The following is an 18291-nucleotide window of genomic DNA, read 5'->3' on the forward strand; positions in this document are numbered from 1 at the left end:
TCTTTTATGTTAAGGAGGTCATACCAGAGTCGGGTGGGGCATAAACCTAATTCCTTCTGGGTGGTATCTTAAAAAAAAAAGAGCAGAACCAACAGGGAGAGAGGCACAGGAGGAAGACAGATGCCGCGTGATGATGGATGGAGGCAGGTTTGTCTGTAAACCCTGGGACCCCAAGGATTGCAGGCGGTCACTAGAAGCTGCAAGAGATGAAGGACCTTTCTCTAGAGGTGATGCCCTCATTTGGATTTCCAGCCTCCAAAACTGTGAGATAATACATTTCTGTTCTTAGAGCCACTCACTTGTAGTATTTTGTTATTACAATCCTAGAAAACTAGGACAGCCTACATTTACCAATGATTAATATTTTTGACATTAACTTTCTACCCATACATTTATATATATTTTTTCTGAACCATCTGAAAGCTGCAGACATCATGACACTTCACCCCTAAATACTTCAGCACATATTACCTAAGAACAAGGACATTCTCCTACATAATCATGATACCATTATCCCACCCAAGAGATTTAACAGTAATTCAATCTACTACACATTTTTTTTTCATGCAAGTTATTTTATTTATCATCTTAGACAGAGATAGGTAGCTACCACTGAGTTGACTCTGATTCATGGTGACCTTATGTATAGCAGAATGAAACATTGCCTGATCCTGTGTCATCCTCATGATTGTTGGCATGTTTGAATCCATCATTTTGGCTACTGTGCCAATCCATCTCACCAAGGGTCTCCCTTTCCCTCATTGATCATTTGCTTCGCCAAACATGGTGTCCTTCTCCAGCGACTGATGCTTCCTGATGACATGTCAAAAGCAAGTGAGTCGGACAATGCTCTGTTGTGATCCATAAAGTTTTTGTTGGCTAATATTAGGCAGTAGATAGCCAGGCCTTTCTTCCTAGTCTTAGTCTGGAAGCTCTGCTGAAACCTGTCAACCACGGGTGTCTTTGCTAGTATTTGAAATACTTCTGGCATAGCTTTAGCATCATAGCAACACGCAAGACACCACAGTATGACAAACTGATAGACAGGTGGATCAAGACATTTCAAAAGGTATGACAATGTGCTCTGAAGGTCTTTTGGTAGAATCACCCTCCTCCCTGGGTGTTCTGAAAAGTGTCTGGAATTTTTGTGTAAGCTTCTGCCTGAGTTTCAGAGAAATATCTGAGCATCACTGATTTGATAGCTTGTGGCCAGTATTCCAAGGGGCACATGTTAGCTTTACCTGCCACTGCTATTACTCCAGACACCAAGCAGGGACATTCTCAGCAGCAGACCATTTTTGTCCTTGGTCTGTCACCTGGGCTTGTATTGCCCAAGTGTCAGGTGCAAGAGGACTGAGCCATCACAACAGTGTCGTGGTCAAAGCGCAGGCAGTCATACTTGGATTCTGGGACTGGATCTGCTCCTATTCATTGTGGGGTCTTGGGCTAACATCTCTGAGTCTCTGCTTCCTCAAAGTTTTGCTGTAAATGTCCACAAACTACAGCAGAGCTTTGTGCCTGACACTGTTTGACTTCAGAGTTTCTAACGTTGTTGTTGGTGCTGTTGAGTCTGTTTTCAATTCCGAGCAGCCTCATGTGACAGAGTAGACCTGTCCCATAGGGTTTTCTAGGCTGTAATCTTTATGGGGGCAGATCACCAGGCCTTTCTCCTGCAGAGCCGCTGGGTGGGTTTGAACCTCCAACCTTTCGCTTAGCAGCCAAGTGCTTAACACCTGAGCTCCTTAGAGTTTATATGATTAATGTTCAAATTTTTCCAATTGTCCCCAAAACCCAAACCAAGCCCATTGCTGTCCAGTGGATTCTCACTCAGCGACACTATAGGACAGAGTAGAACTGCCCCTTAGGGTTTCTAGGGCTATAAATCTTTACAGAAGAAGACTGCCCATCTTTCTCCTGTGGAGTGGCTGGTGGGTTTGAACCACTGACCTTTGGGTTAGCAGCCAACTGCTATAACCACTGCACCACCAGGGGTCCTTCAGTTGTCCCCAAATGCCCTTTATACCTTCTTCTTCTGCAGGGCTCAGGCTCCAGCTAAGGATCATGCATTACATTTTGTTATTATGTGTCTTTCCCCCAAACCAAACCCGTTGCCATCCAGTCGATTCTGACTCATAGCAACCTATAGGACAAAGTAGAACTGCCCCATAGGGTTTCCAAAGCTGTAATCTTCATGGGAACAGACTGCCACATCTTTCTCCCAAGGAGCAGCTGGTGGGTTCAAACCACTGACTTTTGGTTAGCAGACAAGTGCTTTAACCATTGCGCCAACAGGGCTCCTTCCAATTTTCCCCAAATATCCTTTAGACCTTCTTCGTTGGGGAGCTCAGGCTCCAATTAGGGATCATGCATTATATTTTGTTATTATGTCCCTTTTTAGGACAGTGATTCTCAAACTTTGATGGGTATGAGAATATCCTTGAAAGCTTGTTAAAACAATTTCCTGGGCCCATGTCCAGAGATTTTCATTTAATAGGTTGGGGTGGGACTCATGGATTTGTGTTTATAACAAACTGGCAGGTGATGCCACAACCGATGGTGCAAAGATCACACTTTTGGGAACCACTGATCTAGAACAGGGGTCAGCAACCTTTTTCTGTAAAGGGTCAGATACTAAAATACGTTAGGGCAACAACAGGAAATAGTTGTGAAAAACTTTGAAATGGACCAAAAATATTAATGGGCAACTTCAGTGGAAGCTAGACGTTGTCTAGCATACCCTCTGGTTCTATGGGCTTTTGTGCTTTTCATTGTCTTAGAGTAATTTTACAACTCTGTAAATTGTATAATATGTACAGTAATGTATGTAATGCTTGTCTTTAGGGACGCAAATTGTGTCCATTGGATACGCAGTTGATTATTGACCTGTGAATACTGATCCACCTTACATTTATGAGGCAAATTCATTTGGCACTGTGGGCTACCTACATACGTGTTGGATTCTTTTTGGGTTCTCTTTTAAACCAGTTGTAACATCTCACTGGTTCTCTTGTCAAGTAATGAATCAAATAAAATGTTTGATACGTGCATTTTCCATCTGAATCTGAGTCATGATTATACCCTCTTTTTAATATTATTCTTCAGCAGCTCTTTTATTACATCACTTTAGGAGGCAAATAATGTCAGTTTTTCCAAAAATTGGTGATACTAATTTTAATCACTTGACTAAGGTGGTCCTAGCAGACCTTTCCACTGTAAACATGTATTTTCCCTTTATTTAGGTGATATTTTGAGAACTGGATCTCCCCAAAAGCGAAAATTCCAGTTCCCAACAATTTTTACCTGTTGGTTTTAATACCCAGTGATGACCCTTACCTGTATCAATTATGATACTGGAGTTGCAAAATATTAACCCTTTCTTGATGCCCACCAGAGCGCCTCCTCTGAACCACTACAACACTTAACTTTCTTAGGCTTTGTTACTCTTTGACAGTACAGCATAGTGGCTCAGCCATAGGCTCCTCATCTGTTTGGCTTGGGTTCAAGTCCTGGCTTTTCCTGCTTATTAGCTGTATGAATAGCAAGCTATTTAACTTCTCTGTGCCTCAGTTTCCTTACCTGTAAAATGGGGCAATAAAGGTACCATAAAATTAAGATTAAATGAGCTAATACAATCAAAGCACCAGAACACCGCTTAACTCATACTTATCTGCTCGTGATTATTTGTACAGGTTTGAGTCCCAGCTTTGTCACATCTCAAAGTCTTTGAGCAAGTTACTTAACACTTCTGTCCCTCAGTTCCTCATCTATGAAAAGGGTCTCATCTCACAGGTTTATTAAGATTCATGCTTAAGTGGCTAGCATAGTATCTGGTACAGAATAAGCATGCACACACACACACACACACAAAAGATTGGTAGTTATCACGGCGATCATTTTCTAACTTTCTTATTTGCTCTAATAAAAGAAAATGTTTTGGATTCAAGCCTTGTCAGACCATCTTTTTGCTTTCACAGTGCCTAGCTCAGAGCCACTCACATAGTAAATTGTTTTTGGGTGTCTTCGAGTTGGTTCTTAATCATGTAGTGATGCTACAGGACAGAGCAGAACTACCCCATAGAGTTTCCAAGGAGCAGCTGGTAGATTTGAACCTCCAGCCTCTTGGTTAGCAGCCGAGCTCTTAACCGCTACGCCACCAGGGCCCCCTGACATAGTATAGTCTCCAGGAAGCATCTGAACAGACGAATTAGGCAATCTTTGCTCAGCGGCATGTGTTTGACAGTCAGCAACTGGCTGTTTCATATTTCACGTTCCCATATTTGTGCCGCCTTCTTTCCTATAGGATGCCCGTGCGAGTAAATAAAACTCCCACAGCAGGCCGTGAGCAGCTCTCCTTGGCAAAGGCTGGAAATCCCCGTGGAAGGCTCGGTTATTTCATTCCAAAGCCTCAAAAGCACCCGACTTGCGCTACTGCGTTCACGGCCCGGGCGCTCAGAGCAAGCCCTCGAATCCCCCCGTCCCCTGCAGACGCTGGGAAATTCTAGGCTGGGAAGCGCCCCTGTCACGAACCCAGCAGGGTTCCGAGGGAGGGGAAACTGAGGCCCCTCGTCCCTTGGGCCGGGCGCTCACACCTGGGCCGGCGCGCCCCGCCGCTCCCAGGCCCGCCGCCCGCCCACACGTGACCCCCACGGGGCCGGGGTGCCGGGATCACCTGAACAGGGCGGTCACGTGACGGCAGGGGCGGTGCCGCGCGGTCACGTGACGCGCGGTTCCTGGGTCGCCGCCGCCGAGCCCAGCCGAGCCGCTCGCTCCTGCCGCCCGGCTCCTCCGGCGTCTCCCGCACCTCCGCCGCCACCGCCGCCTCCGCCGCCGCCGCCTCCGCCCTGGCGGCGCGACCCTGTCCCGGGAGCGGCCCCGCGCCGCCGCGCGCCGCCAGCCCCGAGCCCGCCGCGATGGGGGCCGCCGGCGGCCGGAGCGCCCACCTGGGGCCCCGGCCCGCGCCAGCCGCCCGCCCGCCGCGCGCCCTGCTCCTGCTGCAGCTGCTGCTGCTCGTCTCGGCGCCCGGCGGCCCGCGGGGCCCAGGCGCCGCGGCCCAGGGCGCCAGCTTCCCGGAGCTGTGCAGGTGGGTCTCCGGGCAGCCGCGCGCCTCGCCCTCCTCCCGCCGCGCACGGCGCTCGGCCGCCCGGGGAGGGTCCGAGGTCCCGGGGTGGCTTCTGCCCCAGGTTCCGGTCCACTTCCCACCCCGACTCCGAGAGGGAAAGTTGGCAGTGTGTTGGCCAAGGAGCAGAAAGCGGAGGCTCCTCTCCGTCCGGGGGCGGGGGGCGCGCGGTCCTGGCACTGGCTCCGCTAGCCCTCTGACCTGGACCACTTGTGGCTGTCACTAAGTCAGGGGCCGCGTGGTGCGCGAGCGGCCGGCTGCCCGGACCCATCTGGGTGATATCCTGTGCGTAGCCTCACGCCCGGTTCAGCCTGCTCCGCGGTGCGTCTGGGAAAGTTGGTTTAGGCAGGAACTACAGCTTTGCTTTGTTCCCACTTCCACGTTTCGGTTGAAGTTCCATCAGCTGGGTCCTTGGGGAGGTCCCCGAGTCTGGAAAGACTTAGCCTTCGAGTTGGGTGTTTTTGGTTTCATTTACTGATCGATTTCCTCCGTGTGAGTTTTTCATTTTCATTTTAAAGTCGCTGAGAGCTTTTCTGCCGTAGGTGACGTTAAAAAAATTTTTTTTTAATTTTTTAATTGGGGGGATAGGGATGGTGGTCGTCCTGTATTCTGCTGTCAAGATTTTATCCTTCACCTCTCCAATCCCAGTTTTCCGTCTAGTTGCTCACATGATGTCATTGTCTCTGGGGTGGATTATTCTAGCGGTGGAGCGTTTTGCTCTGGGAACCATGATGGTATAATCCTTAGCCCCACTGAGTGCTGTTCATGTGCTCGGACTGAGAGAAACCATGGGTTTGGGAACTTCCAATTCTGTGAATTTTTTTGAGCAACTTCCTCTGGACGATTTAGGATGATGTAAAATTCAAGCTTTTATTTGTTTTCTGAAGTTTAGTAAAAAGCAAGCAGACTGAAAAGTTTTGAAAGACTAGGGAACAGTCCACCCCTGGTGACCCTGATGATTTTCCTGGGCAGCAGCAAGTTACTTCTCAGAATGAAATGAAGTTGAGTATACTGGGAGCTGAAGTTTTACTTTGTGGTCAGGTTTGTGAGGTTCCTATTCTTCCCTCCATTCAGAGACATTCTTAGTAGCACCGTAGAGTTTAGAACTTGCAGGAATTACTCCCAGAGGAGTGAGACAAAGATCAAATAGAAGCGCTTTGGTAATAAGGTTCATGTCCAAGATTTCCTTCCCTCTTTTTTTTTTTGAGAGGGGTGGGGCAGTGAAGGGAGAGTTTACTGCATAATAGTTTGTGAGCCAGTTAGCTGCCCTAAGATACATAGTAACATGTGCTTGATACAGAAAAAAAAAGGTGGCAACTTAGAAGAGGGCAGTGTCTCAGAAACAAGGTCAGGAGGAGACCCACACTGAAAGGCAGAAACACTGGTTGGTCTGACCAAAAACATCCCTGAGGAATTAACTCAGTCGGGCTGGTGATGTCCAGCTCTTAGATGATGTTAGAAAATTGGAATTTGCTTCTCAATAGTTCAGGGTAAAAATTGGCCTCAAGAGAAGACCCATGCCCTGTGGCTGATGTGGTGGCCGGGGAGCTTGCTTTTGCACTAGGCCAGTCACTGAAGTGCAAAAGAGGTGGAGACCCTCAACAAGATGAATTGACACAGTGGCTGCAACAATGGGCTCAAACGACAATGAACGTGATGCACAACAGAATGAAACACCGGGCAGCGTTACATTCTGTTGTATGTAGGGTCACTATGAGTTGAAACTGACTCGATGGCACCTAACAAGAAGTCCCTGAAGTGTTAGGAACCTGTGTTTATTAACTTCATCTTCAGGTACAACACCTCCCTTCGTCCAGTGGGAAGTGGCCTTTGTATCTTTAAATCCTTCTGAGCACTGTCATATAGGGGCAGATAAATACTAGAGTGTTCTGAAGGTTGATATGCACTGTTGGTATGATAAGGTGTGCCCTCTCTGGTCTTAGAATATCTTTAAAGGTGGTGGATTTCAGTTTTCTGCCAGATTTCCTAAGGACAACGAACCTAACAGCCAACTCAAGTTTGGCTTTGCACACACCTCTCTCCCATCTGGTTAACTGCTCTATGGTTGCACCTTGAGACTTTTCCAAAGCTCCTGCAGTAATTGTCATCTCTGTTTTAAATTGAGTACCTGCAAGGTGAAATTCTTCCAGTCCATTCCTATTTTAAATTGATACGTCTGCTTAGGTTCTTTTTAAGGCGTTTTGTTTTGAAGGGGGGTAAAAAATCTGCTTTTTTTAATGAGAGAGAACTGGCAAAAAGTTTCCTAACATTAGTGCATATTTGGGGAATACAAATGTGAACTGATTATTTTTAAAATCCGCTGAAGCGGGACATGGTTAGCTACCTTTCTGTTCTTTCCATGGTCACACCCATCTCCACCCTGAGCATGAAAGCTAGGCCTCTACATATGTTACTATTTGTTTGTGCAGCTTGGTCACATCGAGGCAGTTCCAGTGTTGCAAAGATCACATTCCAAATGGCTGTGAATTGGCTGTTGGAAACTTCGACCGCATTTTCTCATTGAAAACAGTCTTGTTCATTGCAGTTTGGTGGCAAGGGCTATCTGAGAACCCCATCATCCCAGCAGCATTTTCCAGGTGCCCAGACACTGTACAGCTTCAACTAGAGCTCTGGTGCAAAATCTCACACACTCTTTAAAAAAGAGAGTTGACTTTCCCAGGAAGCAATCTCTCCTCTCAAGCCCGGCTCTCAGAGCCTTAAGGGTATTTTTCATCTATCTGCTGCCCCATAGGACCCAGGAGAGGGAAGTCAGGACCAGCTTTGGGGCATGCTGGGTGGGGGAGAGGGTTTGGGTGAGCTTCGGCTCTGACCCTGTCATGGTGGGTGGCGGGTAGGGGTGCCGTTCCTGGTGTAATTAGTTATTGGGGAGTTGGGGGGGCAGGAGGAAGGAAGCAGGCTGGAGGGGTGATTTCAGCAGCTGCTTTGACTACATTCGTGTACACGGAGAGGCCAGGTCTCTGGGGGTGACTCGTGGAAAGGCAGGGACAACATAGGCAAGTTTCCCAAAGTGTATCTGGCTCCAAGTAGCACTTGGAATAAGTGTTTATTCTTTGGAGAGACTCAATAATGTTTTCTCAGTGTCAAGAGGATTGGGCAGTGGAAGAAGTTAGTGATTATTAATCACTTCAGTGTTTCTTGGGAAGTGGTGTGCTGGGGTAGGAAGAACCTGTTTCCCGAAGCCAGCGTTGTAGGCTGTGGGACCCACACACACAGAGGTCCTGGGGTGGGAAGGAGTTTGAGACTGGGGAGGGATAGCCCAGATCGGTGGGGCAGGACAAGGCAGAAACTGGGGAGGGGGACCTACGGGCAAGGAGGCAGGGGCTAGGCCGGGCAGAATCCCCTGGAGTGGTCAGAATGCTGCGTATTAGTAACTTTACTTCTACTGTACAATTTAAACTTTGCAAAATGCCGTATTACCTATAAAATAGGTGGGTTTCCGTCCTTTATTGTGGTGTTAACATCATCCTTCACAAGTGAAGTCCTAGTGGTCTGTACTAATTATAAAATGATGCATGGGGCCAGCATGATTTAGGCAGTTAAATATTTTAAAATTTATATAGAACGAATTTTCCCCAAATTGTTTGGGTATAAATGCTGAAAAGTTTTTATTATTTTGAGGACAAGAGAATAATGAAGCCAGCTGGGGGCTGAGGCTGGTTTAGTTCCTGTCTCTAAGGAGACTTTTTTTTTTTTTCCCCTGAAATTTTTCCAAAAGAACAATCCTTATATGCCTAATTTGGGCCACATGTTAAACTTGGACCACGTCCAATGGTGTGTATATATTTCTTCCAACAAAACGTATGTGTAGAAGCCTGTGATTGCTAATTACAGGCACATGAAGACTCATTGATTAATTTTTAGAACGGCATCCTGATAAATTCCTAGGAAATGAATGCCTGATCCTCATCTCTTACCAGTGTTCCGTAGAGAAAGGAATTTTTAAAAGATGGTTGGAGAAAAATAATTTTGGCGTCCTCTATTTTGATCTTAACAAGTAAAACTGCATTGAACTGGGCAGTGAGAATTCAGGGACCAGAACTGGGCCTCAGGCAGCCCAGATCCTGGCCACAGTATAGCATGTCTCTATTGCAAAGGGAGGTACCTGTCCCCACCCCATTGTTTTGGGGAGACTTGGGCATTTATTTTTGCCATATGAATTTTAGAATTATCTTGTCAAGCTTCGTGACAAATCTTAGACTGATTGAGCTTCCGTAGAATTTATAGATTATTGTACACGTGTCAGTTTTCCTAAATTACTGAGTCTACCCATGTGTGAACGTGACAGCGCTGTCTGTTCATTGCAGTCTTTTACTTTCTCCGGCACAAGCATTGTAGCTCTTGACATAAATGTCTTGACATCTTTCTTTTTAGGTTTATCCGTAGGCATGTCCTAGATTTCGTTGCTATTGATAATGGGATATTTTAATCTGTAACTTTTTGTTTGTTTTGCTGGTGTATCGGAAAGCTATTGGTTTTTGTCTTTAAATTTTGTGTGGAGCCCTCTTGGTGAGCTTTTATTAGTTCTGGTAGTTTGTCAGTTAATTTATTATCACTTGAACTTCCTAGGTAGATTTTACTTTTATCATCTGTAAATGATGACAACTTCAGATCTCTTTTTCTTAACTTAATGTCTCTTATTCCTTTGAGTTTTATCATATTCACTAGGCTTTCTGTTATAATACTGGTTAGTAGCAGTGGTAGGGTTTCTTCGTATTAATGGGAATGCGTCAGATGGTTAACCAGAAAGTACGATATTCACTGTGCATTTCTGATAAATACCTTCTATCACGTTTGTCAAGTTTTTTTGTGTGAAACTATTAAAGTTTATCATGCACTTTTCTGGCATCGATTGAATTTTGTGTTTTTTTTTCTCTTTTAATGATACATTTTCTAATGTACTATATTTCTAAAATATCCTGTCTTGTTGTAGTACTCTTAAAATACACTGCTGGAATCTGTTGCTGATAATTTTAAAAACCAACTTTGATACAGTAGAACCTATCAAACCCAAAACCTGTATAAGGCAGAAAGCTGTCCGAGAAGGAACACGAAAATATTTTCTATTAACAGAGAGTGGTGGAAAAGTGGTAAGACTGCACCCTTTTGAAGGTGGAAAAGTTGATAGACCCAGAAAAACACGGCAGTCTCAGTCAATTCCAGCTCTCATAAATTTTGCTGTAAAATAAAATACACCAGTTTTTAAGTTTTGACATGGATATAGTCATGTAGCCACCATGGCAGGCCAGACACAGAACATTTTCATCCCTTCAGTTAGTTAACTCATGTCTACTCTCTCCTCCCAAACCCTCAGCCTCAGGAAACCCCCGACTGCTTCTATCAGAATAGTTTTTTCTTATCTAGAATTTCATAAAGTATAAGCATCTATAGGTGCTTCAATCACTCAGAGTAATTATTTTGAATTTTGTCTATGTTGTTATATGTATCAGCAATTCATTCCTTTTTATTACTGAGCAATATTTGATTGTATGGTTATATATACACCACATTATATTTAGCCATTCACCTGTTGATGGGTGTTTGAGTTGTTTCTAGTCTTTGGCTATTATGAATAAAGCTGTTGTGAATATCCATGTATGAGATTTTGTGTGACCATATGCATTCTTTTTTGTCTTGATAAATACCTAGACGTGGAATTCCTGAATGAATGGTATTCGTTTAACTTTATGGGAACTGTAACGCTATATTCCAAAGTGGTTGTACCATTCTGTGTTCCCATCAGCTATGTATGAGACTTCCAGTTGCACCACTTCCTTATCAACACTTGGTCTCGTTAGCCATTCTAGTGGGTTTGTATGAGACGGTGGTGGCTCAGCGGTAGAATTTCCGCCTTCCTTTTGACTCCTGGCCGATACACTTCATGTGTAGCTGCGACTCCTCTGTCAGTGGCGGACTGCGGGTTGCCATTATGCTGAATGGCTTTCAGTGGAACTTCCAGAATAAGGTGGAGTAGAAAGAAAGGCCTGGTGATTTACTTCTGAAAATCAACCGTTGGAAACCCAGTGGATCGCGAGGGCTTGATTTACAACTGATCATGGGAATGTCACAGGACTTGGCAGCCTTTTTTCTGCTGTGTATGGGGTCACCATGAGTCAGGGGCTGACCTGAATGAAGGCAGCTAACAACAGCAGTGGATTTGTAGTGGTACGGCAATGTGGTTTTAATTTGCATATCCTTGATGACTAATGATGTTGAACATCATCTCATATGCTTGTCTTCTTTTTTAAAGTATATGTTAAAATCTTTTTCCCCTTTTATTATTTTCCTTAAGCTGCCACAACAGATTACACCAACTAGGAGGCCAGAAGTCTAAAATCAAGGTATAGGAAGGGTTGGTTCCCTCTGGAGGCTCTGAGGGAGAATCTGGCCCATGCCTCCTCTCTAGCTTCTGGTGATTGCCGGCGATCCTTGGCGTTCCCTGGCTTGTAGGCACATCACTGCAATCTCTGTCTTTCTCTTCACATGGTCATCTTCCTTCAGTGTGTCTTTGTGGCTTCTCCTTACAATGACACAAGTCATTGGATTTAGGGACCACCCGAATCTCATATGGTCTCATCTTCATTTAACTGTGTAGTTACATCCGCAAAGACCCTATTTCTCATTAAGGTCACATTCTGAAGATCTGGGTAGACATGAATTTTGGAGGGACACTATTCAACTCACAACACCTACTCCTTGAAAAAAAATTTTTTTTTTTTTTTGTCTTATTGAGCCTTAAGAGTTCTTTATGTATTCTGGATACAAATCTTTTGATAGAAATGTGTAATGTGTATTATGAATATTTTCTTCCAAAACGTAGCTTGTGTTTTCATTTTCTTAATGTCTTTTGAAGGATAGATGAGTTTAATTTTGATGAAGTCTTGTTTATATTTTTTTAAAATCTTATTTTATATCATTTTGTGGTTTGTGCTTTTTGTAGCCTAAGAAGTCTTTGCCTATCTCAGGGTTTCTCAACCGCAGCACTGTTGACATTTTGGGCTGAATAATTCTTTATAGTGGGGCTGCCCTCTGTGTTATGTGACGTTAAGCAGCATAGATGCTAGTAATATTCTCTACCCCACAGTGTGACAAACAAAATGTCTCCAGGCATTGCCAAATGACCCCTGTTGGGCAAAATTGCCTCCGTTGAGAACACTGGCCTACTCCAGGGTCGCAGAAATTGTCTCCTGTGTTTTTTTATAGAAGGTTTTATAGTTTTAATTTTAGCTCTGTGTTAAGTTTTTTGAGTTAATTTTTGTGTGTGTTGTGAGGAAAGGGTGAAAGTTCATTTTTTTCCATGCAGATAGTCTGTTTTATTTGCTAATATTTTATGTAGGATGTTGTAATTTGTGTTTGTAAGTAATATTGTCTGTAATTTCTTTGCTGTGCTGCTCTTGACAGATTTTGGTTATCAAGGAATGTTGCTTTGTGTAGTGAGCTAGTTAGCTTCTAGTATTTCTGTATTCAGTGGAATGGTTTTTGTATAAGATTGACATTTTCTCTTTCCTTCAGTTTTGGTAGAACTCACCAGTAAAACTCTCTGGGCCTAGTACCTTTGAGGAGGTGGGCTATGGCAGGAGGAGGAGTTTTTGACTCCTGTTGCAGTTTTATCTTGTGTTTTAATCAGGGTTCTCTAGAGAAACAGAACACTGATGTAAGCGCGTGCGTGCGCGCGCGCACACACACACACACAGAGTGATTAATTGATTTACTTCAAGGGATTGGCTTATGTGGTTGTGGCAGTTGGCAAGTCCAACATCCGTAGGTTAGGTGGGCAGTCTGGAGACTTCTGTAGGCTTGAGATCCAAGATCTGTAGGTCAGGCGATGGAAACGGTGCAGAGTGAAGAAAGAGGGTGAGTTCTGCTAGAATATCTATTTATACTCTGGAGGCTTAGGCAAATTCCCTTTTCAACTGATTGATTATGCTACTTTTAAATTATGGAAGATCATTACATTATATTAGAGAACTACAGTTTAGACTAGTATTTGGCCCAATCACTGGGAATCATAGCCTAGCCAAGTTGACACGTAAAATTAACCATTGCATCTAGTTTACTTATCTCTTCAGATTTAGTACTTTGTCTTTAGCCAATTATGGTAATCTGTTTTTCTAGAAAATTGTCATTTTATGTATTCATATGTACGTATGTAACATGCTGTTCTACTTTTGTTTTCTTAAAGAATTATTTCCCTGAAGTTAAAAAAAAAGTAGGTGAAATTCGTGTAACATAAGATATAACCATATTAAAGTGAACAGTTTGGTGGCTTTTAGCTCATGACAGTATTGTGCAACCACTACCTCTAGTTCCAGGACATTTCCGTCACTCCAGAGTCAAATCCCTTCCTTGATGCCCAGTTCCTCCCCATTTCCCCAGCCCCTGCAACCACCAATCTGTGTTTGTCTCTATGGATTTATCTGTTCTGAATGTTTCATATAAGTAGAACCATACAATGTGTGACCTTTTGTATCTGGCTTCTTTAACTTAGCATAATGTTGTCAAGGTTTATCCACGTCGTAGCATGTATCAGTGCTAACCAGAATCCACTAGCCTCTCCTTGGAAACCCTGTGGGGCAGTTCTACTCTATCCTCTCGGGTTGCTATGAGCCAGAATCGACTCGATGGCAGCAGGTTTTTTTTTGGTGTATATATATGGAAACCAATTAAAACCCTTTGCCGTTGAGTTGATTTCGACTCATAGCGACCTTATAGGACAGAGTAGAACTGCTGCATAGAGTTTCCAAGGAGTGCCTGGTGGATTCACACTGCCGACCTTTTGGTTAGCAGCCATAGCACTCAACCATTACGGCACCAGGGTTTCCATGTGCTTCCACCTTTGGGTTATTGTGAACACTGCTGCTACGAACACGCATGCACATGTACTTATTTGAGAACCTGTTTTCAGTTCTTGGAGCCCTGGTGGTGCGGTGGTTAAGTGCTCAGCTGCTAACTGAAAAATCGGCAGTTTGAACCCCCCAGCTGCTCAGTGGGAGGAAGATGTGGTAGTCTGCTTCTGTAAAGATTACAGCCTTGGAAACCTTATAGGGCAGTTCTGCTTTGTCCTGTAGGGTCGCTAATGGTTGGGACCAACTTGACAGCAATGTTTTTTTTAAGGTGCTAATTCTGTTTAACCTTTTGAGGAACTGCCAAAATATTTTCCATAGTGGTTGGACCATTTTACATTCCCACCAGCTGTGTATGAGGAGGGTTTCAGCTTCTTCACATCCTTACCAACACTTGTTATTTTCTGTTTTAAAAAAGTTTTTTTATTAGTATATCCATGCTAGTAAGTGAGAAGTAGTGTCCCATTGGGGTTTGGATTTGCATTTCCCTGTTGACTAATGACACTGAGCACGTTCTCATGTACTTATTGGCCATCTGTATTATCTTCTTTGGAGATGTGTCTCTTCAACTTCTTTTCTGTCTGATACACTTTTGAAAATACTCTTTATCTTTGCAGGTAAATTAAAAATAAAAATTCATGATGTGTATGTGCTCTTCTTAATCATATTCACTAAAGATTTATTTACCTTTTTTAGTCTTTTCAAAAATTCTATTATTCTGTTTACCCTCTCTATCATTTGGTTAATTTTTGCTTTGTATACTAACTTCTATCTCAGCTTTACTTTTCTAGTTTGAGTTGAAAGCTTAGACCTTTAATTTTAAATCATTTTACATAATTAAGAATGCATTTAAAACCATTTCTCTTGAGTACCATACCACTGTGATAAATTTTGATACATAGGTTTTTTTTTTTTTTTTTTATCCTTCAGTTCTAAATATTTCTTTCCAGTGGCTGTAAATATTTCAACTTCCTGGACCCATTAATTTTTTAGAATTTTTTTTTCCAGGTAAGTGAATTTTGGGGGTTATCTTTATTATAATTTTTCCCACTGTGGTCAGTGAGTGTGGTCTGTACAGATCACAGCTTCTCTGTGGAATTTATTGACATTTCCCTTGTGGCCTAGCACCTAGTCAAGTTGTGAGTATCTGTGCGTGTGTTCGGAAAAATGTTCTCTGTTTGGGTCTAAGTTTTATTATTTGTGCCGTTTAGCTTTCCTTTATCCTAACTTATCCTTTGTCTTGCTTTACATTTATTTGTTTGTTAATATTTGTGTCTGGTTATCACTTTGGACAGGTTCTAGGAGAATTTCCCTGCCCCTTCCTCCTAGCCTGCCAGCTCTCCTTTTGTCTCTGTTCATATGGTGATCAACTTTTCTGTTGTCTTATATTTCAGCGAGGTCTTCGGTTGATGTCTTTTCCTGGCTGCCATCCGTTCTGCGTGGATACTGCAGCTTTCATCGTCTCACTGAGGGTGCACTGGAAAGTCCTGCACCGATGGGTCTATTCATGCTCCTTCCTTGGGCCCAGTATCTTTTGTCTGGGTTTCTCATTTCATTTTCATACTGTTAGCGCCCTTCCTTCTAATGATGGGAGTCTCTGCTGTGCTCCTGGCAGTTCAGTCTCCACTTGGACATGTGCCGCCGCGGCTTGTGCAGCTGCGTAGGGTGGGTTGGAAGCAGTTGTCAGCGCTTGGCTGGAAAGTGTTTTTGGGGAGGCTGGGTTTTTCACTGGGTTGGGGGGAGGGGCAGGGTGTGCGTCTGGCTGGTTGTTGTTTCTGGGGCTGGTCTGGGGGCTTGGGTTCTTTTCTCTCCTCCTAAGTGTCACATCTGAGCCCTTTTCCTGGCAGGAGAGAGCTGCTCACCCCCTGTGATTGCCGTTGGCAGCGTGCAGGGTGCCCTGCCTGCAGTCTGAGGCAGGGAGCCCTGGATTATTGAGTTGGCCTGGTCACATCCCTTCCTTTCTCCGGATCTCCATTTCCCCTTCAAGAGCAGTGGGAGTCAAGTTTTGGAAGTCAGTGTCCTGGTTTTTGAATATGGGCTCCTCCCTTTTCTAGTTGTGAGGCCTTGGGCAAGTGACTGAACCTCTGAGGCCTCAATTTCCTTGGGTGTCACATCAGGATACTGACCCTGTTTTTCAGGGTGGTGTGAGAATTAGAATGTGCCTGGCCCATCCTCAGTGGTCATCAGTGGTAGGTAATGAGCTGGTTACTGCTGCTAATCTGTAGTTAGAGTTGCCACGTTAGATCAGTGGCTTTTTGTTTTTGAGACTGTCACCCTGCACCTGGGGGTCTCCCTCAGTGCCTTGGGATTCTTCCCCCAGCCAAAAAGCATGTCTTCTTTATCTGTCTTATATTGTAGCACTCCACGTAGAATTCCTTTTTGAGAAAGAAAGGTTTCCAGTTTAAAAAAAGTTTTGAAATCACTGGACAATGTGAATCTTGGGGTTGGTTTTGTACCCTGAATTCTGTGAGTCCGAGGTAAGACTCATTCAGGATGCCTTCGGTGGCGAGTAGCAGGAAGCTTCAACTTGAATGAACTTAAAGGATGCGGGACTTGATCATGGGAGGGGTGGGGCTTGGGTGGGTGCCAGGTGCCATAGATTGGGGCCCTGGTTCCTTTTCTGTGGGGTCCTGGCCTTGGCTTCTCTCCCAGGCTGGGGGCAGGAGGGCTGCCACGCTTCCACCAACCAGAGGAAGAAGAGGGGCTCTCCTGGTTTATCTCTGTAGGAGTCAGGCACTTTTCCAGCAGCCCCCCAGTTGGCTTCTGCGTGGGTCTTGGTGGTCAGAAGGGGATCCTGTCCTCCCTTAAGCTTTACCCTGCTTCCCAGGGAGGTGGCGGGGTTGCGGGGGAGTGGTGGACGCTCAGGTCTGCGGTGTCTGTTGTAGACGGCCGTCTACAGCCGTGGGGAGCAGCAGTTCAGGCTGGAGGGGACGGGCGTGAAAGTGCATGGTGAACAGCACCGTGCCAAACAACAGGGCAGAGAGCTCCTGTGTTCACGTGTGAGGTGTCCACAGCCAGATGCCATCGGCCTGGTATTCTGTTTGTGTTGTTAGCCAGTGCAGTAGAGCAGACGGTGTGAACTCTTCACAGTGGGAGGCTCCTGGCCCCTCTGGTTCCTGTGAGACTGAAACCTGCCCTTTAAATCAGCTGGAGACCGGGAGTGGGATTTTCTCCCTTTTGCATGCTGCCTTTAGAGCCTCTGGGGCAGCCTAGTTCAGTGAACACATGGAGGGCAGGTTCGTCAGGGTGAAGGAGCAGAGCCCTACAAGAATGGTTGCTTGTTCTTAGAGGTAAGGACAGTCATAGGAAATCAGAGAGGATGTAAAACACTAATCTTAGTTTTAGGATATAGAGGGGCTAAGGGAAGATGAGTGAATGTGCAAACAGTGACAAATGGGCTTTGAAATTCAGTTGCTAGTAGGAGGAGGCCGTGGGGAGAGTTTAGGAACTCTCTAATTAGAGCCTTTGTGCTTTAATGCTGTAAATAGTCTTCACACACCTGTGTGTGCTGAAACTAAGTGGGAGAAGTGGCCATGGGTGCTCACTGCAGGAACACATTGACCGTTAGACCATGGCCATGTGTAAAATTAATTTGTTGCCATCTGTGTGAGTACCTCTAAAATCATTTATAAATTTTAAAGCATCGTTTTATACTTAAAACCAAAACTCCCCCAGCACTCCGTGCTGCTGGCCTGCAAATAGAAAAACGAAGCCACCAGAATGGAAGTGCTGAAGACGCGGGGTTTCCTAGAAGTGTGTCTCCAATGAGTCATCCTCGTTGTTCCTCTGAGGGCTCCCCCACCTGGTGTCTGCTGTAGAAGTGTTACTCACCACAATGAGATGAAGGCATTCAAAGCCAATGAGTCCCCTTTTTCTGTTCTTTTTAGAGTTGACCCATTAGAGGAGGTGGCGGCAGTGTGAATTCTTGATTTGGTAGCACTTGGTCTTCGCATGCTGTCCTGAAGGAGGGACTAGGAGGTATAAGGTGGTGGTGGGGGGCAGTGACAGGGCCTTTCTGTAAGCTGACATGTAGACAGAGATGATGAAGTCAGGGAGTGAACTGTGCTATCTAACTGGAGTGTTAGCATTCTAGCTTGTGGGTTCACTTTCACAGTTGCTCTGACAGGGGAGCATGCCTGCCGTGTCTGAGGACTGGAAGGGGGCTAGTGGGACTGGAGCATAGTGGGCACTGAGAGGACATCAGAGAAAGAGCTGGAGGCCTGGTCTTTTTTTTTTAAGTTGGAGAGGTAAATTCAGGTGCAAGTACTGGAAATCAGATTCCAAGTTTTTTATTCTTTTTTTTTTTTTTTTATT

At 44.7% G+C, this 18291-nt stretch overlaps 1 protein-coding gene across 1 annotated transcript in view; it reads left to right on the plus strand.

The window, feature by feature from the left end:
* The first annotated feature begins 4895 nt into the window (after positions 1-4895).
* IGF2R (insulin like growth factor 2 receptor) overlaps positions 4896-18291 on the plus strand; it is a 122968-nt gene continuing 109572 nt past the window's right edge. The window contains exon 1 of the mRNA XM_064292987.1: positions 4896-5080. Within this exon, the coding sequence (XP_064149057.1) occupies positions 4911-5080 (170 nt within the window). The 5' untranslated portion in view covers positions 4896-4910. The remainder of the gene's footprint in view (positions 5081-18291) is intronic.

Source organism: Loxodonta africana, chromosome 1 (assembly GCF_030014295.1).
Source record: "Loxodonta africana isolate mLoxAfr1 chromosome 1, mLoxAfr1.hap2, whole genome shotgun sequence".
NCBI lineage: Eukaryota > Metazoa > Chordata > Mammalia > Proboscidea > Elephantidae > Loxodonta > Loxodonta africana.